Source organism: Carcharodon carcharias, chromosome 4 (genome assembly GCF_017639515.1).
Source record: "Carcharodon carcharias isolate sCarCar2 chromosome 4, sCarCar2.pri, whole genome shotgun sequence".
Lineage (NCBI taxonomy): Eukaryota > Metazoa > Chordata > Chondrichthyes > Lamniformes > Lamnidae > Carcharodon > Carcharodon carcharias.
Window position 1 is genome coordinate 155,572,811 of NC_054470.1, and position 22,595 is coordinate 155,595,405.

General features: G+C 39.7%; 1 protein-coding gene across 9 annotated transcripts in view; it reads left to right on the top strand.

Moving 5' to 3' along the window:
* The window catches only part of fcho2 (FCH and mu domain containing endocytic adaptor 2), a 267,367-nt gene extending 245,193 nt beyond the window's left edge, over positions 1 to 22,174 (top strand). For all 9 annotated transcript variants that reach the window (XM_041185860.1, XM_041185866.1, XM_041185867.1 and 6 more), the window contains 5 exons: positions 1,340 to 1,472; positions 4,789 to 4,988; positions 10,692 to 10,756; positions 18,520 to 18,684; positions 19,873 to 22,174. In XM_041185860.1, the coding sequence (XP_041041794.1) occupies positions 1,340 to 1,472; positions 4,789 to 4,988; positions 10,692 to 10,756; positions 18,520 to 18,684; positions 19,873 to 19,895 (586 nt within the window). In that variant the 3' untranslated portion in view covers positions 19,896 to 22,174. The remainder of the gene's footprint in view (positions 1 to 1,339; positions 1,473 to 4,788; positions 4,989 to 10,691; positions 10,757 to 18,519; positions 18,685 to 19,872) is intronic.
* Positions 22,175 to 22,595: the final 421 nt, after the last annotated feature.

Here is a 22,595-nt window from a genome sequence, read left to right on the forward strand (position 1 = left end):
GACAGCAGAAGCTGAATCAAAGAAGTGTGAAAATTGAGATCAGGAGAACTACTCAAAGAGAAACATTTGCTCCTTTGGGACACATTCAAATCACATCCCATTGACGATGTAGTCAGTGATGTGAGAACGACCAACACTGACATGGCAGTTATTTCCGACAGCCTTACAAGTGGTGTTCAGCCCTTGGATGTGTATAAATAAACCTCTCAAGGACAGTATTCAAAAGATGGGGAACAATTGGATGTTTGAAGGCAAAAAAAATTCACACAGAGTGGAAATATGCAAACACCTTCACTAGCAGCATTCTGTCAATGGATCGTAGATGTGTGGAATGAATTTGATCCCAAAACTGTTTAAAAAATTAATTTCTAAAATGTGAAATATTAAATGTGTTCAGCAGTACTGAGGATGATTACTTGTGGAATGATAATGCCAAAGTTGCTACCGATAGTGGTGAAGACACGGAAGATCCACACAATGATGTTACACAACCAGGCAATTGAGACAAATTGTTCAGTGATTCAGATGGTGACCAGAATGATTTTGAAAGATTTAGATGTGGTGTTGTAGTTAATTTGTTATATATTCATATTAAGTTGGATGAAATGTATGTAGTTTGTAATGTTATAAAATATGTTGTTGGTTTTTACTTTATTCCATTGCAACGGTCTTTTTTGAATTTCACTTTGGCCCAAATCAAGCATGCATTTCAACTCCAAGAAAACATAACTTGTGTAAAAGTCAACCCCATGACTTTTGGCCTAAAAATTGGTCTCAAAAATTTACATGAGTATATACAATATAAGTATGCCTGCAGCTTAAGTTATGATCAAAACAAATTTTATTGTCCATTTGGTTTTAATTTTCATAGAAAAATTGAGCCAATTACAGAATATGATTCACAAAACAGCTAATAAAATCCTGGAATCTCATTTACTAAACAGGAAACTGTACTTATTGATTTACCATAAACCAGTGGTCCTAGTCATTGGCTTGTATTCAGGATTTTTTGAGTTTATCAGCTTTTGCAAGTTCCTAGGTTGGCTTGTATGGTAATTGTGTTTTTGACAAGTAAGTAAAGCAAATTCAGCAAAAAGAAAAGCATTTTTGTTTTAGGAACTCCTAGCCATCAAGAGGTGAGCAATTTTTAAAATATTTTTCCAATACTGGGTAAAGATTGAACTATATTGCCTGTTGGAAACTGTTGATGAGCAGTTGTTTTCAATGAAGACTCAGAACATGTAGGAGAATTGAGAGTAGGCACAATGGTTAATGTTAATAAATGTTAGCAACTGGAATGCTGTGCCTTATCTGAGATATTTTCATGTTTTTCTCTCAGTGATCCATCACAGAATGACTCAAACACAAAAGACTTTTGGATGAACATGCAAACTCTCACTGCCTACCTCAAGAAACTGGCTGAACAGAATCCATCTTCTTCCTATTATAATGTGGATATCCTGAAATATCAGGTAAGGCAAACAATGAAGAAAATCACTGTTGTAAGGACCCTGTGAACAATATTGAAGTGCGCTTTGAGACTAGTCAGATTTAGATTTAGTGCAGCTCTGAAAAGAGCTACCTTGTTTGTGCACTTTTGATAATACTGTTACAGAAAGCTTATGGATGCATTGAAGTTGTGAAGATTAATGGCATAATGGTTATATTTGCAGTTTTTATTATATAGTGAAATATTGGGCTACATTTATTTTTGCATAATTCTAAGAAGATTGAATGAGGTATCTTGGTAACCTGTATATAGTCATTTTCCTGTTTCCTAAAAACCTACTGCAGTTCATCATTCAACAAGTGTATAATATTTCTGATATACCTATCATATGATTGTTTCAAACCCAGAATATTTTGAGTCGCACCAATGATCTATTTTGTAAGGTAGTTGAACAAGCTACAACTGTCAGCTATAGTTGTATTTTAAAGATCTCAAAGAGTAGAATGCGGTAGAATTGTGTTCATTTTGGCCTAATCACGATGTAGAGCTTCAAAGTTAGAGCAAATTTACCTTCTTGCAAACTGCTAAATCAATGTCAAGGAGCACTACACACTGAGCTAAAAATTCAAAATATTTTAAATGTCATATAAAATTCAGTATTTTTATGCTAATAGAAAGCAAATATCTTGCATTGACTGTTGTTATAAATAATACTTAAGTAGAAAGAATTTAGCTCATTTGCTGCATGTTGAATATGCTAAATATCCTTTGCTTCCCTCCTTCCTGTGCCCCCAAAATTAAATGAAAAAGTGAAATAAATGCTATATACAGCAAATGAATCTCATATTCTGTTAATTTTGTAGAAAAAATAATATTTGAATATCTCAATTTAATAGTAATGCATATAAATGTAAATATTTTTAATACTCCCCTGGACAAGCTGCTGCTGTTTTTGCCTTTTGGGATGCTAAGCTGGTATAGCAGAAGTTGCTTTTACCAAGATTTGATTCTTTCCCTTAAATTTTCTGGTCTCTTGTTTTAAAGCCCGCATTTGTGCTGAATTTTATAAAACTTGGTTTGCTTTCTAGGACGTTGTAGTACAATACATTAGCCGCTTGCCACATGTGGTTGAATGCATTTCTGATTAGTAAATAAATGTACAATCACATTTTCATATTTCCACAGTGTATGCTTGTATACTTTTAACATTTGTGTGCGTTGTTGGTAAAGTGAAAAGCAGAGTATTCAAGTGCCTTTTGACCATTGGTTACTAATCCTTGGTTACAAAATGGTGGTGAATGTTAAATTAATATACACAAAAGAACTACACTTACCAGTTCTATATGACTAAGTGCACTGTTTTCTACTAACGCTATGCAAGTGACTAAAATAATGTTGTTATAGCCACACTAGTTAGTGATTTCTATTAGACAGCACTGCTCTAGTATCTCTCCCAAGCAACCATTCTTCATGTGTGAGCTTAGATTGTGAGCATCATCGACATATTTGATAATGGATGGCATCACAGTCCCGCCATAGGTGTCTCACCCACATGCATGCTTTGCAGTAGGGATAACCAGTTTCTAGAAGCCAGCTGGCAACTGTGTTAGACGATTTTCCATTCTCTTTTGCAACACTTATTGTTGGAAGGAGCTTCTGTCTACTGGACACTTCTCCACAATAGCACAGCTTAAAATAAGATCATAATGGAGTGGGAATCAAACTTGCTTACCAGCACTCCATGGTGCCATTCATTCTGCTACATTGTTTATGTAAATGCATTAGCTGATAAGTTTTAAAATAGTACTTCCGCTTCAATTCAACACTAGTCATTCACAAACTAACAAAGGGAAAAAATAGGCATAATGTATTCTTTCAATATATTTTGAGTCCTAGTTTTAAAAAAAAGTGAATTCTGGGAAAAAAGGTTGTGCTATATTTTTGGAGCTGTGAATATGTTCGTTTCGGGAATAATTTGTGTTACGATCCCAGACCAGACCCCCAATTTTGTTAGAATCTGATTTGGGACCACTAACTTTTAAAGTAGAAGAAATTTGAAATCTTAGTTACATACTATGAGATAAAGCCCCAAGATTCCACTGTTTTAAACAAACAGAAGAAATTGTACTATACAAAAGTCAGTAAGTCAACACTTTCTATCTCACAATTTAACATCCAGAATTAACACGAGGTAAACATGAATTATCGGGCAAACTGGTCAAGCCCCAATCTCCCAGCAGCACAAATATTCTGCTGCCTTCCCCTCCACTCTGGACTAATCTGGTGTCCTGTTAAATCTTACAACAGAGTCAACTTCTGTCCTGAGGCAGGGTGGAATGTATCATTCCTTGGTACACTCTTTACCTTAGATGTTACAACATCCAGTCAACCAAAGGTCACTCCCACAGGTGTTGTTATGATTGCTAACCTCCAGGATAGGCCTGGAGTCTCCAGAAATTGAAGATGAAATCTCCAGGACAATGCTGTGTGCAACTCCAGAGAAAAATCATAGGGACATTAAAAATAATGTTTGTCATTTTCTTCGAACATTTCTCTTTACCAAATGAAAAGGTTGAAAACTGGGGAGAAAGGCTGTTTGGCTAACAGCCAAGCATCATCCAGTTAGGTAATGCATCTTTTTGCTTTCCAATTGGCACAGGAAGGCAGTGCGTCCCAAGGATGATGTGTTGGCCGACTAATGGCTAGACTGTGGGGGCAAGCCTTGTGATGAAACCTCCAGAAATACACTTAATCACAATTGGCAACCCCACCAGATGCCAACACACAATGGCTCCACACCAAAAATGTGCTGATAAAAATCCAAAAATATGGATTCTCTCACAATTGGTAAATAGAAAATAACATCAATATCTGCAGCCAAATAAATGATAAAAAAGAACAAAGTTTGTTCATTCATATTTGTGAAAAATTAAGTCTGTGTTGTACAATATGTAGTGTTTTGCCTGATAATTGCTTCATTTGTTCTGTATAGCTTCTTCAAACAGCAAGTCTGCATAAGAGGAGGTGGTGGCATAGTGGTATTGTCACTGGACTGGTAATCCGGAGACCCAGGGTAATGCTGGGGACCTTGGTTCAAATCCCACCACACCAGGTGATGGAATTTGAATTCAATAAAAATATGGAGTTAAAAGTCTGATGATGACCATGAAATGATTGTTATCAAAAACCTGGTTTACTAATGTCCACAGCAATGTGGTTGACTCAACTGAACAAGGAGCAATTAGCAACACCCACATCGAATGAATTATTAAAAAAAAGCATTGATCTCGATTAAACTTTTGAGTGCCCTGATGTTTGCCTGTCTCTCTGTCTCTCAGGTATCCTCCAATGGTATTCAGTCAACGCCACTAAACTTAGCTACCTACTGGAAGTGCAGTCTTACCACTACAGATATTCGAGTGGACTACAAATACAACCCAGAAGCTATGGTTTCTCCCTCTGTACTATCAAATGTCCAAATTTTAATGCCAGTAGATGGTGGAGTTACCTACATGCAGTCACTGCCTACTGCTATCTGGTAATTTAGAGACCCAAACTTTTTGTTCACCTTAACCAACAAAAGAAAGCACATTCTGGTGCCTGTGACTGATATGGAGAAATGTATTTGAGTTGAAATAGTTCTTTTTTTAGTTGACCCAGTAAGGCTCCCCTGTAAAATGCATTGCTCAATCTAGTATTAACAAAATGTTGAAAATATCATTGTTTGCTTTGTATATCAAACTTTTATTCTGTCTCCCTTGGATGGAAGGAGTCATAGTCGTACCTACCCACAGCCCCTTCCCTCAGGATCATTATATTTGATTCTTTCCACCCTACCTCCCCCACCACCCATTTCATGACATTTCTGACATCCAGTCAGTAAACTATTTTCTCCTACAAATGCAAGTTTTATTTTACACATTAGATAGCCTTATAATTATCCTGATCAAACAATGAATGTATTTATCTAGATTTAGAACCAGCCCTAGTGATTGTTTGGCAGTGAGGATAGATTTTTCATCCTTTTTGAATGCAATATATTTGTTTACCTATTAGCTATCCTCCTTGAGTAACTTTAGAATTAAACTGAAGTTGCAGGATAAACAGTATATCCTCCTCTTGGGTAGAAGAATTTGAGGACAAAGTAGCTTCTGAGTTTGACTTTGTTCATCTCCTCTGATACAAGGGCAGTTAAACCTTAACCACATAACCCTAACTCTGTGACATTTCACCAATGAGATGCTCTTTGTCCTTCTTCAGAAATTATCGTCTCACCCAGTGTGTACCATCCACTAGATGCACTGCAGGAACTCACCAAGCCTCCTTAGACAACACCTTCCAAATCCACAACCACTACCATCTGGAAGGACAAGGGCAGCAGACAAATGGGAACACCACCACCTGGAAATTCCCCTCCAAGCCACGCACCATCCTGACTTGGAAATATATCGCCGTTCCTTCACTGTTGCCAGGTCAAAATCCTGGAACTTCCCTCCCCCCGCAACCTTACAGCACTGTGGTGTACCTACACAACATGGACTACAGCGGTTCAAGAAGGCAGCTCACCAGCACCTTCTCAAGGGCAATTAAGGATGGGCAATAAATGCTGGCCCAGCTAGCGATGTCCACATCCTATGAATGAACTAAAAAAAAACCCCATTGTTAACCAACGAGGCAACATAATCATGTCAGCAAGAACAAAGACAGGACTATCTGCATGCCAAATAGCATAGGTAGCAAGTGATAGATAGAGCTAAGCGATCCCACAACCAGCAGATCAGATCTAAGCTCTGCAATCCTGCCACATCCAGTCGTGAGTAGTGGTGGACAATTAAACAACTCACTGGAGGAGGAGGTTCCACAAATATCCCCATTCCCAATGGTGGGGGAGCCCAGCACATCAGTGCAAAAGATAAGGCTGAAGAACTTGCAACAATCTTCAGCCAGAATTGCTGAGTGGATGATCCATCTCGGCCTCCTCCGGAGTTCCCCAGCGTCACAGATGCCAGTCTTTAGCCAATTCGATTCACTCTGCATACTATCAAGAAACGGCTGAAGACACTGGATACTGTAAAAGCTATGGGCCCTGACAATATTCTGGCAATAGTACTGAAGACTTGTGCTCCAGAACTTGCCGCCATCCTAGCCAAGCTGTTCCACTACAGCTATAACACTGGCATCTAGCCGACTATGTGGAAAATTGCCCAGGTATGTCCTGTACACAAAAAGCAGGACAAATCCAACCTAACCAATTATAGCCTTATCAGTCTACTCTCGATCATCAGTAAAGTAATAGAAGGGGTCATGAACAGTGCTATCAAGCGGCACTTGCTCAGCAATAACTGCTCACTGACACCCAGTTTGGATTCCGCCAGGACCACTCAGCTCCTGACCTCATTACAGCCTTGGTTCAAATGTGGACAAAAGAGCTGAACTCTGGGTTGAGGGGAGAGTGACTGCCCTTGACAGCAAGGCAGTATTTGACCGAGTGTGGCTTCAAGGAGCCTTAGCAAAACTGGAGTCAATGGGAATCAAGTGGAAAACTCTCCACTGGTTGGTGTCATACCTATCACAAAGGGAGATGGTCGTGGTTGTTGGAGGTCAGTCACCTCAGCTTCAGGACATCACAGCAGGAATTCCTCAGGGTAGTGTCCTTGACCCAACCATCTTCAGCTGCTTCACGAATGACCTTCCTTCCATCATAAGGTCAGAGTTGGGGATGTTTGCTGATGATTGCACAATGTTCAGCACCATTCATGACTCCTGAAATACTGAAGTAGTCCGTGTCCAAATGCAGCAAGACCTGGACATTATCCAGGCTTGGGCTGACAAGTGGCAAGTAACATTTGCGCCACACAAGTGTCAGGCAATGACCATCTCCAACAAGAGAGAATCCAACCAATGCAACTTGATGTTCATTGGCATTACCATTGCTGAATCCCTCACTATCAACATCCTGGGGGTTACCATTGACCAGAAACTGAACTGGACTAGCCATATAAATACTGTGGCTACAAGAGCAGGTCAGAGGCTAGGAATCATGCGACGAGTAACTCACCTCCTGACTCCCCAAAGCCTGCTAATTATCTACAAGGAACAAGTCAGGAGTGTGATGGAATACTCCCCACTTGCCTGGATGAGTGCAGTTCCCACAGCATTCAAAAAACATGACACCATCTAGGACAACGCAGTCCCCTTGATTGGCACCACATCCACAAACATTCACTCCCTCCACCACCGACACACAATAGAAGCAGTGTGTACATCTACAAGATGCACTGCAGGAATTCACCAAGGCTTCTTAGACAGCGCTTTCCAAACCCGCGACCACTACCATCTAGAAGGACAAGGGCAGCAGAAAGATGGGAATACCACCACCTGGAAGTTGCCCTCCAAGTCATTCACCATTCTGACTTGGACAGTGACCCTTCACTGTCGCTGGGTCAAAATCCTGGAACTCCCTTCCTAACAACACTGTGGGTGTACCTACACCACATGGACTGCAGCGCTTCAAGAAGGCAGCTCACCACCACCTTCTCAAGGGCAACTAGGGATGGGCAAAAATGCTGGCCCTGCCAGTGAAGCCCACATCCTGTGAATGAATAATTTAAAGAAAGATGAAAACAACTTCCCAGCTAAAATATCCTCAAGATTTTCTGGTATTCTCCTTAATCTCCATGAACTTTTTCCCCATGTCCAATATAGAAGAAACCAGCCACCATACCTTCCAGTAAATTATCAGATAATTTATAAAGAGAGGAGCTAGTTTAGCTGCAAGGTTTTCTATTAATCTAGGATGGGTTTCTACTTTCACCAAGTCACTGACACCAAAATAAATTGGTCATCTTCCTTTGTCAAAATGCTTCTTTTGAGTAGCATATACTTCTGTCAAATGCCTTGTACAAGCTGATGGGTATTTTTCAAAATCATCTTCCGATGGGCTTTATAAAATTCAACAGAACCCTGGCTTAGATAATTAAAGATCTAAAACCAGGTCAAGAAGAGTTACTTAATGAGTATAAAAAAAAAATTTCATGTTATATATATATATATATATATGCTGACGTGAGACGTAGGCAATAGCCAGGGGAGCCACAACTTTGACAGTGATTGTGAAGCTGACCTGCATAAGCTTTTCTCACGTGAAATTGTTAATTTTGCTTTCAATTCACTATGGATGATGAGATAAAAGCATTAGAATCATGGAATTTACAGCACAAAAGAAAGTTGACCAGTCTATCGTTTTACCAGTTGTTGTCTCTATAAACAATGCAATTATAATAAATGTATACCTTTTGATTATATAGTAATGATCAGGGTTTGAGTATATAGGGCACAGTTTCGAAGTTTGCAGATGGCAATGATAGTTTATGTGTATAGCACTTTTAACATATTAAAACATCCCAATTGCTTCTAAGGAACATTATAAAGTTAAAATTTGACATGGAGCCATGTATAGTTAGGGCAGAATGCCAAAAACTTGGTCAAAGCAGTAGGTTTTAAGAAGTGTCTTAAAGGAGGAAAGAGAGGCAGAAAGGTTTAGGAAGGGAATCCCAGAACTTTGGGCTGGGCAGCTGAAGGAAAGGCCATCAGTGGTGGAATTATTAATATCAGGGCTGCCTAAGAGGCCATAATTACGCGAGCACAGATATCTCAAGGGCTGGAAGAGATTACAGAGAAAGGGAGACTATAAGACATAGGAGCAGAAATTAGGCCATTCAGCCCATCGAGTCTGCTCTGCCATTCAATCATGGCTGATAAATTTCTCAACCCCATTCTCCCGCCTTCTCCCCGTAACCCTTGATCCCCTTACCAATCAAGAACCTATCTATCTCGGTCTTAAATACACTCAATGACCTGGCCTCCAAAGCCTTCTGTGGCAATGAATTCCATAGATTCACCACTCTCTGGCTAAAGAACTTTCTCCTCATCTCTGTTGTAAACGGTCTTGCCTTTACCCCGAGGCTGTGCCCTTGTGTCCTAGTCTCTCCTACTAATGGAAACATCTTCCTCACGTTCACTTTATCCAGGTCTTTCAGTATTCAGTAAGTTTCAATCAGATCCCCCACTCATCTTTCTAAACTCCATCGAGTATAGACCCAGAGTCTTCAACGTTCCTCATATGTTAAGCCTTTCATTCCTCGGATCATTCTCATGAACCTCCTCTGGACCCTCTCCAAGGCCAGCACATACTTCCTGAGATACAGAGCCCAAAATTGCTCACAATATTCTAAATGTGGTCTGACCAGAGCCTTATAAAGCCTCAGCAGCACATCCCTGCTTTTATATTCTAGTCCTCTCGAAATAAATGCCGACATTGCATTTGCCTTCTTAACTGCTGACTCAACCTGCAAGTTAACCTTAAGAGAATCCTGGGCTAGGTCTCCCAAGTCCCTTTGCATTCCAGATTTCTGAATTCTCTTCCCATTTAGAAAATAGTCTATGCCTCTATTCTTCCTACCAAAGTGCATGACCTCACACTTCCCCACGTTATATTCCATCTGCCACTTCTTTGCCCAATCAAGGCATTGTTTGACCGGAAGCCAAAGTAGATCAGTAAGCACAGGGATGATGGGTGAATGGGACTTAGTCCAAGTAAGGATATGGGCAGCAGAGTTTTGGATAATCTCAAGTTTACAAAAGTTAGAATGTGGGAGGCTGGTGAGGAGTAACAAAGGCATGGATGAGGGTTTCAGTAGCAGATGAGCTGAAGCAGGGGCAGTGCTGAGTTATGGAGGTAGAAATAGGCGGTCTTAAGTGTTGACACAGATGTAGGGTTAGAAGCAGGTCAGAGGCTGGGAATTCTGCAGTGAGTAACTACCTCCACGCTCCCCCAAAGTCTGTCTGCTATCTCCAGGCACAAGTCAGGAGTGCGATGGAATATTCTGCACTAACCTGGCATTAATTTCCCACTTAAGGGCCTCAGTTGGCCCATTGGATGGTGGGCTGCCCGATGCCGCAATTTTACCACTGGTAAAATTGCATTGGGAGCAGTGGTGGGCAGTTAGCTGACAGACTGGCCACCAGCTGGATTTTACATGCCCCTCCCCCTTCAAACCTGCCAGTGGGAGAGCATAAAATCCATCCCCATGATTCAGGATCATGGCATGCATGGCAACGAGCAAAAGAGCAAACTAACTTAGTCTTCTATAAATGTTGTATAGTTGATTAATATTAGAATATAAGTATGTAAATGTTACAGTGTTCTTATTTTGCACTTGTTCACCTGACCTTGATCCAGGAATGCAGAACAGAAGAAGGCCTTATGGAAGCTGTCTGAAATTTCAGAGAAATCTGAAAATGGAGGTAGGTAGAATTGTTCATTTGTTCCCAACAGTGAGTTGAAGTAAATTTCACTTGCTGAAATTAATTTGTGAAAAATGAAAGAAATTTTATGTGAATCACAATGGTGCCAATGCTTACTCTCCAACCCCTGCCACAAACACCATTACCCCTTCATGGACTCCAATGTCCGTTAAAACTATACTGTCTGAAATATGGGCACATTTTTGGCTTGGAGCTGAGCATCTAATTCCATATCCACTCAATCACAAAGCCACCTGGTTCCATCTCTTACGAGGAGTCTCTCCAGACATAACTCAGCTCATCTATGGAATGGTCATAGAGCCTTTATCAGCCCTAGTCTTGATTACTCCAGTGCTATCCTTGTTGGTTTCCCATCAACAACAGCTTCAACACCTTTTATTTATTTGGAGCCTTTAATGTAATAAAACGTCCCAAGGTACTTCACAAGAGCATTATAAAGTAAAGTTTGACACCAAGGCACATTAGGAGAAATTAGAGCAGATGACCAAAAGATTGGTCAAAGGAGTAAGTTTTAGGAACGTCTTAATGAAGAAGAGAAAGGTAGAGGGGTCGAGATGTTCATGGAGGGAATCCCTGAGCTTGGAGCCTTAGCAGCTGAAGGCTAGGCTGCCATAATGGACAGATTAAAATTGGACATGCTTTAGCGGTCAGAATTGAAGGCGTGCATATATCTTAGAGAAGGAGATAACGGAGATGGCAAGGGGTGATTTCATGCAAGGATTTGAAAATGAGGATGAGAATTTTAAGATTGCACTTTTAATGGAGATGAGGGTTGAGGACACGAGGTGAAGAGTTTAAGAAGACATTTTCCAGTAGAGGAAAGATGGGATTTGTCTTTACATTCCAGAATAATCCTGGTTTCGAGCGCAGTTTTGGCAGACAAGAACCGATAGTGCTTTTCATAGTTCAGCCAGATCTGGCGGCTAAGCCAGCTGTTCCCCATATCCATTCAAGTCTACATTTCTTGGATTTAAGGGAGTAGGGGTGAAGACCAACATTAGAGAGAGTAATGGGAACTAGGACATAAGAGGTGGAGGTGAGTATGAGGTTAAGCAGATTGGCAGCTGCAGATATATCATGGCCTGAATTTTTCCCACATTGGGCGGGCTCGGCAGGAGCGAGCGGGGAGCGTTTGCAGAGCCGACTGCTGCCTGCGATCAGCTCCGCACCGCCATTTTACTCGGGTGGGCCAATTAAGGCCCACCAAGCGTAATACATGAGCGGTAGTGCTAAGCGCTACCTGCACTGGTGGGGGGAGGAGGGAGAGTCGGGTCCAGTGTTCTTTTGCACATGCATGCGAAAGAGCGCTTCAGTCTCCCTGAGGCACAGAGCTGCCTCAGGGAGATGGAAACGCTTTTGAAAAAATAAATGAATGTCATAAAAATTTAATGAAACATGTCACCTCATGTGACTGTGTCACATGAGATGGGACATGTTTTTATTTTTCAGAAAAAACTTTTTATTTAATTTGTAAAAGCTTTGGGAAACCTCATCCCACTCATGGATGAGGTTACCTAAAAAACGTAAAGGCCACTTGGCCTTTTTGACTGCCCGCCAACCGTAAGGTTGGATGGGCAGCATAAACTTGAAATTAGTTACTTCGTTAATGGCCATAAAAGGCCTATTAATTATCGGCGGGCATGCAGCCAGCTCTGGCACGCGCCCGCCCGCCGAACGAAACATTGTGAGACAGTGCGATGATGTCAGGACGCACACCCAACTTCATCACATGTCATTTTACGCGCCGGCTTGTCGGGCCCACCTCCACACGTCGACTGGAAGTTCCTGGCCCATGAATCATCGCCATGATTCACATAAAACTTCTTTCATTGCCCACCACGGCAGATGGCGAAATTTGAATTCAATAAAAAATTTGGAATGAAAAGTCTAATGATGACCATGAAATCATTGTCGGTTGTTGTTCACTAATGTCCTTTAGGGAAGGAAATCTGCAGTTCTTACCCTGTCTGGCCTACATATAACTCCAGACCCTCAGCAATGTGGTTGACTCTTAAAATGCCTTCTAGCAAGCCACTTGGTTCTCAAGAGCAATTAGGGATGGGCAATAAATGCTGGCTTAGCCCCATCGCATGAATGAATAATAAAGAAAAATAAATGGAGGGCCAAAGGCTAAATTTTGAAAACGCAGTTTTAAGTGAATTACAAGGGAGCTTTTCCCAAGGACAGACACAGTAGGAAGTAGAATTGAAGGGGGAAAGGGTATGTGGGTGGAGAGCAATACAAGGAAATGATCAAATGCCTCACCTGTGATTGACATGATGGGAAAAGCAAGGTCATATGAAATGGCAAGGTCAGGTGGATTAGGAAATTTATATGGAGGGAGAGATTAAAGGAGGATAGGAGGGCAGTGAACTCAGCAGGTTAAAATCATTGAAGATGAGAAGGCTTGGTGCAAAGGCTGAAGGAGGAAAGTATTGAAGATATTTCTGTGAGAAAATCTTTATGGCACTTGGATGGGTGGTAGAGAACAAGCATCTTAAATGAGGCGCGAGGAGTGGAACAAGGTGAGATGATCAAAAAAGAAGAAAGTGCCACTGGAGTAGGGGGACAAACCAAGGTACAGTTTAGTGATGAGAGGCACATCGCCAACATGATGGTTTTGGGCAGGTCAGGTGGTGAAAGATACAGCCAAGCAAGGATGCTTCATTTAGTGGGAAGGTGTCATTATCCCTCAGCCAGGTTTCAGTCAAGATTAGAATGTCATCGCAATCATCCACAATAAGTTCGTGGATGATGAGGGCCTTGTTCACATGTGAATAGACATTCTGGAGGGAGATGCAGAGAGACACAGTGATAGCTAATCCACTTGAAGAGTCCACAGGGTCAGTACTGTTGAGTTCTACAGGATTGAGGATGGCAAGATTAGCCCCCAACAGGAATACTGGGCAGGAAGGTCAGCAAGAGAGCAGAATGGGACAGTTGGAGTTTCTGCTCAAAAGGAAACAGTGACAGATGTCTCAATGAGCCCTTTGGACAATATCAAGAGAGGTAGAGATGGAAGCTGTAAGCTTGTATAAGAGGATGTCACAACTATAACAGTATAAAAACATAGGAACTAGGAGCAGAAGTAGGCAGTTCAGCCCTTCGAGCCTGCCCCACCATTCATTACGATCATGGCTGATTTCATTTCGGCCTCAACTCCAATTTCCCGTCCTCTCCCCATAACCTTTCAACCCATTACTAATTAAAAATCTGTTTATCTCCTCCTTAAACTTATTCAGCGTTCCAGCATCCACTGCACTCTAAGGTAGTGAATTCCACAGATTCATATCCCTTTGAGAAAAGTAATTCCTCCATCTCTGATTTAAATCTACCACCCCTTAGCCTAAAACAATGGCCTCTTGTTCTAGAATGCCTGACAAGGGGAAACATCCACTCCACGTCATCTTTGTCTATCCCCTTTAGCATTTTATATACCACAATTAGATCTCCTCTCATTCTTCTAAACTCTAGCGAGTATAGGCCTAAACTGCTCAATCTCTCCTCATAAGACAAGCCCCACATCTCTGGAATCAATCTAATGAACCTCCTCTGAACCGCCTCCAGTGCAACTACATCCTTCCTCAAGTAAGGGGACCAAAACTGTGCACAGTACTCCAGGTGCGGTCTCACCAATGCCTTGTATAGTTGCAACAACATAGGAAGGTAAAGGAGTGGTGAAAGGCTACAGCAGTGATTTGGGGATCCAGAATATCGAAGAAGGGAGAACTGAAAACAACTTGCCAAGCCTCCTTTGACAGAACTTTGCAAACCCACAATCTCGACCACCTAGAAGGAGAAGAGCAGCAGATGCATAGAAGCACCACCACCTGCAAGTTTCAGTCCAAGCCACACACCACCTTGACTTGGACTTGTATTGCTGCTTCTTCACTGTCGCTGGGTCGAAAACCTAGAACTCCCTTCCTAAAGCACTGTGGGTGTATCCATGCCACACTGCAGCGCTTCAAGAAGACAGCTCACCACCACCGTCTTGAGGGTAATTAGGGATGGGCTATATATGCTGGCCTTGCCAGCGATGCTCGCATTCTATGAAAGAATAAAATATGATGATGAGAGGTGGGGATAGGTAAAGAGAAGAAGAAGTGGAAGAAAGAAATAGTGATGAGCTTGGATCTGGAAGGGCAGCCAAAACATTGACATGAATGTATACAAAGAAAACTCAAGAACACAACACAAGAAAAGAAGAATTAGGAGATAAATTAACTTGATATTAACTTAAGGTAAATAGGCCTGGTCGCATATCAATTTGTAGGACACGCATATACAGATGGAAGATGAGGAATAGAGAAGACACAATAGGATGGAATGCAGACTCAAGGTTGGAGGTCCTGTGGTGGAATAAAGCTGAACTAGTTGATATATTGGTACTAAAGAGACTGACCTGGTGTTGTTTAAAAAAATCAGCTCCAGCTTACTCTTAACTTGTCCAATGTTCATGTCGACATGGAGCACCAACACATTTGGGAACAGATGTGGTGGTGAGTGAAGTCCAGAAGCTATTTGAAGAGTAAAGTATCAGAGGATGCACTGATGGAGGTATATGAGAATGAAGATCCATAAGATCTTGAAATGACAGAGAAGTGTACATCAGTCAGGAGACTAGAACTCTGGCCAGGAAGCAGACTGTAGTTCAATCTGAAAAACCAGTGGGCCGGTCACGGGTTCAGTAAGTGACAGCAACGGTGGAGGAAGGGCTGTAAGCTGCTGAAAGTTACATTAGAATTTAAGCAATTGAGCAAAATGGTAATTTTGGATAAGCTGGGTAATAATTATCAGGAATAGACCAGACCAGGAATCCCAAACACTGTTTCCAGATGAAAGAATTATTTACTCGTACTTCTTTCAATTTAATATACTGTTTTCACTGCTCACAATGCATCTCCTCACAGTGGAGGACCAAACACACATTGGGTGACCACTTTTCAGAACATCTCCATTCAATCCGTAAGCGTGACCCAATTCCAGTTACCTGTATTTAAATTCTCCATTCCAGTGCCCTGTGATCGCTCTAGCATTGGCCTCCTAAATGGTTCCAAGAAGCCCTAGGAACAGAATCTCATCTTTCGATTAGGGACTTCACAGCCTTCCGGACTCAACATTAAGTTCAACAATTTCAGATCATAAATTCTGCCCCCATTTTTTCAGATAATTCCAATTTATATATCTAGACATATCCTTTTGTTTCTTTTCCCATTACCATCACCTTTTGCCTTGCATGACCATTCCTTTTGTCATTTCATGTCCCTGCCTTCCATCCTATCACAGACCTTCCATTTGGTTCTTTGCTTCCGCTTCTCCCTGCCTCTGTACTTGGTTAAAACCTGTTAGATATCTTCAGGTCAACAACCTCAAACTCTGTTTCCCTTTCCACAGAAATTGACCAGCCTGTTGAGTATTTTCTGAATTTTCTGTTTTATTTTAGATTCCAGCATCCACAGTATTTTGCTTTTGTATTAGATTTTAATTACCATGTGTAAAGAGGATTCATCCTGTACATTTGAAAATATTACATATAATTTCAAGTCTGGAAATGACAGAATCTGCTAATAGTTCACAATAGTAAATAATTTTCTTTTCACCATTTGCAGTTTTTACATAATGAAGGTAGTATGGAGATAAAGCTGCCTTACAAAGTATTTAAAGCACAGAAACTGTCAATGTTAATGCTCCACACGAGCCTGCTCCTACCCTTCTTCATCTAACCCCATCAACATACCTTGTCATGTTCAATGGAAGCATTCAAAAGGGAATTAGACAGTTATCTGAAAAGAATGAATTTACAGTGTTACAGAGAGAATGGAACTAGGTGAGTTCCTCATTCAGAGAGCCAGTGTAGACATGATGGGCCAAATGGCCTTCTGCCCTGTAACAATTCTGTGATTCCTTTTATTTCTTTCTCTATCATATATGTGTCTAGCTTCTCCTTGACTGCATCTGTGCTATTTGCCTCTATTGCTCCTTGTGATGGCTGGTTCCACATTCTAATTAAAAACAGAATTACTGGGAAAAACTCAGCAGGTCTGGCAGCATCAGTGGAGAAGAAAAGAGTTGACGTTTCGAGTCCTCATGACCCTTCCACACAACTGAGCGAATATAAGGAGAGGGGTGAAATATAAGCTGGTTTAAGGTTGGGGGGGAGGCGGGGGGGTGGGGGAGAGAGAAGTTGGGGGGGGATTGGTGTGGTTGTAGGGACAAGCAAGCAGTGATAGGAGCAGAAAATCAAAAGATGTCACAGACAAAAGAACACAGAGGTGTTGAAGGTAGTGATATTATCTAAATGAATGTGCTAATTAAGAATGGATGGTAGGGCACTCAAGGTACAGCTCTAGGGGTGGGGTGGAAAGACTAGCGGGGCATAAAAGATTTATAAATAATGGAAATAGGTGGGGAAAAAAAACTATAAATTATTGGAAAAAACAAAAGGAAGGATTATTTTTCCAATAATTTATATAGATTTTTCTTTTCCCATCTATTTCCATTATTTTTAAATCTTCTATGCCCCGCTAGTCTTTCCACCCCACCCCCACTAAAGCTGTACCTTGAGTGCCCTACCATCCATTCTTAATTAGCACATTCGTTTAGATAATATCACTACCTTCAACACCTCTGTGTTCTTTTGTCTGTGACATCTTTTGATTATCTGCTCCTATCATTGCTTGTTTGTCCCTACAACCACACCAACCCCCCCACCCAACTTCTCTCCCCCCCACCCCTACCTTAAACCAGCTTATATTTCACCCCTCTCCTTATATTCGCTCAGTTCTGTGGAAGGGTCATGAGGACTCGAAATGTCAACTATTTTCTTCTCCACCGATGCTGCCACACCTGCTGAGTTTTTCCAGGTAATTCTGTTTTTGTTTTGGATTTCCAGCATCCACAGTTTTTTGTTTTTATCCACATGCTAATCACTGTTTGGGCAAACTGTTTCTCCTGAATTCCCTGTTGGATTTATTAGTGACTATTTTATATTATGGTTCTTAGTTCTGATCTTTCCTGCAATGTTAAGTGAAAATCTTTTCCTTATGTCTACTTTATTATTCTTTCATAATCTTAAAGACAGGTCCGTTTGTCAGTTCTAAAAGGTCCTTTGAATCATTAACATTGTTCCCACTGACCTGCTGAATATTTCTAGCATTTTCTGTTTTTTATTTCAGACTTTGAAGTATTTTGCTTCTGTATGAGTTGCTGTTTCTTGAACACTAATGCCCTAGCAATGCTTGCACAAAATATATTGTATGATGCTAATAAACATGAATTCATATTACTGCCAATCTGTACTGCAATACCACGGTTGAGGTGGGAGTAGGTTTAGTATATGGTGGTCCAGTGACCACTCATGACTAAATACAGCAGTAGAATTTACAAGAATATTAGAAGTAATGAGTGAATGCATGGAAGAAGCCAACTGTTTGTCTTATACAATAGGTAGTATTTGTATCATAAGTAATATAGGCAATTTTCTTGTTCAACATAAATATGGAGACCTGTGTAAGATTTAAATATCAAATGCTAGGAGTGAATGCTATCTGATGACGGATAATTACCACAATACTAAAATGATTTTTCCAGACAATATTAAATCACACAACATCTAATTAATATCCACCGATTAGCTCTTATTAGAAAAAATATATAGGCAGTGTAAAGAAAGTGAGTTTTTTTTTAAAGAACATAATGTACTTGTATGCATTACTGCACATTGAATGCCCCTTTTCTTTCAGGTTCTGGATCCCTCAGAGCAAAATTTGACCTGTCAGAAGGTCCAACCAAACCATCAACTCTTGCAGTCCACTTTCTTAGTGAAGGATCCACACTGTCAGGAGCAGATGTGGAGCTTGTAGGCACTGGTTATAGACTTTCCTTAATAAAGAAGAGATTTGCTGCAGGTAACAATTGCAGATTTTTTTTGCATTTCTAAGACACAATTGTGGAGTGGCTTATTGGATGCTGTAAAAAGAATTTTTTAAGAGACAGACACAGAGTTGTAGTGGTTTTGTTACTAGATTAATAATCCAGGAAGTGGAAGTTGGCAAATTTCAGTCCAGTATTTAGATGCTGAGAGGTTGTTTCTCCTGGCGAGAGGGTCACAATCTCAGGATGAGGGTTACCATTTAGGACAGAGATGAGGAAATATTTCCACTCAGGGTTGTGAATGTTTGGAACGCACCCCAGAGGACTGTAGATACTCAGTTCTCGAGTATATTTTAGACCAAGGTTGATACATTTCCAGGCTCTAAGGTTATCGAAGGAAATGGGGATAGGTTGAGAACGTGGACTTGAGGTAGAAGTTCAGCCGTAATCTTACTGAATGGGGAAGGAGCTTCTTATTGAATGGCAGAAGAGGCTCAAGGGGCTATATGGCTTACTACTGCACCTATTATTCTTATGCTCTGTTATGCATTGTGTAATTGGCAAATATGAACACTACATTTTAGTAAGCGTATGGTTTTGAGGTTTGGGGGGCAGCAGGTGAATTTAAAATGTTTAAGGAGCATTACATCAGCTGTCTGTTGGTTTTGGCCTCAAATCCGTCCATAATGACGTCATTGATGACTTTTTAAATTTTACAGATGAGGCAGTATTGTAGCCCCCTATGGTTGTGCTTGTTTTTCAAGATGTTGACATTTTTGGCTTAATTATCTATTTCTTGGTCCTACTATCAGTTTCCGCAACATTGAATTCAATCTCTCAAACATTATCTTAACCAGGATTTAATTTAGTTTGTCATCAGTATATGACTTGTCTGTCACAATAATGCAGTCTAATTTCTGATGATAAGAATTTTAAAAAGTAACAGTTGTACAGGAAAAATGCATTCAGTTCTTTCTATTTTTTCTAAATAAAACCTGATTCTTTTGGAGACGTTTGTAGTTTCAGCATTGCCATCATTTAGTCTATAATAATTGCAGCTTAGTAAATTGCTTGAGAGCAATGCCATCCTAAGCGCTGCACATAATATTATCTACAATATGCCATTGGTGGGTGTTTTCATTTTGTTAGATCTTGAGCATTCATGTATATAGTGTAAATGGAATGTACTTGAAGAAAGTGATTGTTTTTTCTCTCTTTAACAGGCCGGTACATGGCAGACTGCTGACAGTTCCATCGGTAAATTTTGTCTTTGTGAAGGACAAGTTCACTATCAGGCGTTTATTTTGATGGTACATTTATACTTGCCTTCCAGTTCCAAACAGTACGGCATTCAGAAGTAAAAGATGGACAATAAGAGTATTTTCAAGGAAATGAAAATTTTAAAATCTAAATTCTGCCTTTGCCTTTTTTTGGTAATTGAGTTGTGAGGAAAATCCATACTACGCAATGTAAACATGCACTTTCTTTTAGAAAAAAGTCATTTTGGGGGAGATTAAGTTGTATTTTTATTACGTTAAATTAGCACTGATGTGATTTTCAACACTGTTTAATTTTTTTTGAAACCTGCAATATTCAGGAAATATAAAGTAAATATCTTTGAATACATGATTTTATTTAGACTTTAATGAAGTCCAACAAGTGATCAGTCGTTATGCTGAAATATGTAAAAATGTATAATGTATATCAAACACATATAAATATATACGATAGAAGAACCAGCATTAACCCATTTGCCTTCACTGTGCTTCTGTACTATTCTGTAAACAGATATAGTTTTACAAATTACAAAGTTTTGCTGATTGTAAGATTAGGTCTTGCAACAAAAATGCTAAAAATCAATGACAAATCTACAAGTTGCAGAAATTTGTATCAGTTAATATGAACTGTTTTACAGCCTTTCTGATTCTATGTTGTATTCTTGTGTCATAAAAGCAGGTATTTTTCTGAAGGGTGGTACCATAGACATCATTAAAAAAAAATTCAAACTGAAATGTTAGGTTTCGGTTATGGTGTAAATGGAGGATATTTCACTAATGATGGTGAATTATAGCAGTTGTTATATAAGTGGTGAGTACCCCTTAACAAACAAGCATTATTGGGATTTGTGGAATGAAAAACCACCTGGACGTAATGTTCTATGGGCACACAGCTCTTGGTAGTCTTCAAATTAATTCTGGAACATTGCTGCAGACTGTTAAGTTATTTGTGAATATGGATTGTTACTGTACATCAAATTGTCAACTCGTGGGCTATTAAGTTTTAAGTTGTTATACGTATGTGGATAGAATAAAGCCAAGATATTATATCAATGACAGGTGCAAAAAATCTTTCATAAATATGAAAAGGCTCACAATGTCACAAGCAGTACAGGAAAGTAGTGAGTTAGGAACAATCTGCTCTATTCATTATAAGGTGAAGAATACTAGGTTGCTTTTATTTACAGTGCAATTAATGGTCACCTGTACAATGGAATTATCACTAATCCCTGTAAAATTAGCTACCATTTATTTGGGACCCAGTGCCATTTCCTTTGTCCACTCAGTGCATTCTCTTACTGTGGGCTTCGTGTTGGTATATGTGCACTAAAACAACTGTCCATAGTTGAGGATGTATTGATATTTTGTGAAAGCTGAGAATGTCGGTGCTGATGTACAGTTTCACATAGTAGATATTTTTTTTGACCGAATGGTAGCAGCCTTTTTTTGTAGCTTGTGGGTGGTATTCCAGTTTTTTTTTTAACTAGGGGTGCCTGGATTTATCTCTCTTTTTTAACTGTACTTGTGTTACTTCAGAAATTAAATAAATGTCTTCTGGTATTTCACCAGGTCATCTGGTTGAGCAAAACTGGAAATGTTTTTGTATCTGGCAGAGTTTCAGGTCAGTTTATTATTTCACCTACAGATTAAAAATCTTTTAACTACCCTATTGCAAAAAGTGCAGAAGTTACAGTTCACGTGTCAACATTGGTTCAGATTTATTTTATCGGAGTTAATTTTTTTAAAAATATGTGCCTTTATCTTTATTATTGTGCCTCTAGTTTTTTTCAATGAAAATCCATTAAGCTAAACAATTTTTATGTATGAACATTGCAAACATCTGTATATAAATATACTAATAATCCTTAAATTCTTTTGTATTTGGATTTAGAAGGGAAAATGAATGTGATATAACTGGAGTCTGTGGTAAATAGTGTTTCAAAAATGTTATTCCTTTTGATGGGCTATTTGCAATAAACTGTGGCCAATGTAATGGGAAACATAAGACGCTTATGTTTTTAGCTTGATATATAATACATCCACTGTTGTACATGTGATTTGCTTTAATGCTCATGTTATATGCAATGTTATGGTAATCTTAGGATACAGTGAACATGGTCAACTTTTAAACAAAGTGTGAAAACAACAAAATGTGTAAAAAGTTTAATTTTGTTCAAGATTTTCTATGCAAGGAAAATTGCCTTATCGACTTTTATTTGGTCTAGACTATAAACTTTATATCTGAAAATCATTGGTATTATTACCTGCTTTTTAAAAGAAACGCTGCTTCCTAAAAGATTATAAATGTTCATCTATAATGTTCTATTGAAAAAAAAACAACAGGACTTGTGACTAATTGTTAGATCACAAAATACCCAATGTTTCCTTGCAAACTTTTCTACTTCACTAACAGTAGCAATAATTTGAACTAACTCCATTCATTTGTACTCTTTTGTAACATAAAGTGCAAGGAAAAAGGGCCAACACTTTGCAATATAAACAGTTCTGACATCATACAGATAGGAAAATTACTGTTTTCTGAGCAGGCTCCAGAGGCTGAATGGCCTACTCCTGCTTCTATTTTCTATGTACTAATTGGTCAGTTGAGTACTACAACAAAAGGACAGCCATCGTAACAACTTTAATTCTCAGTTGAAGGTACAAACCTG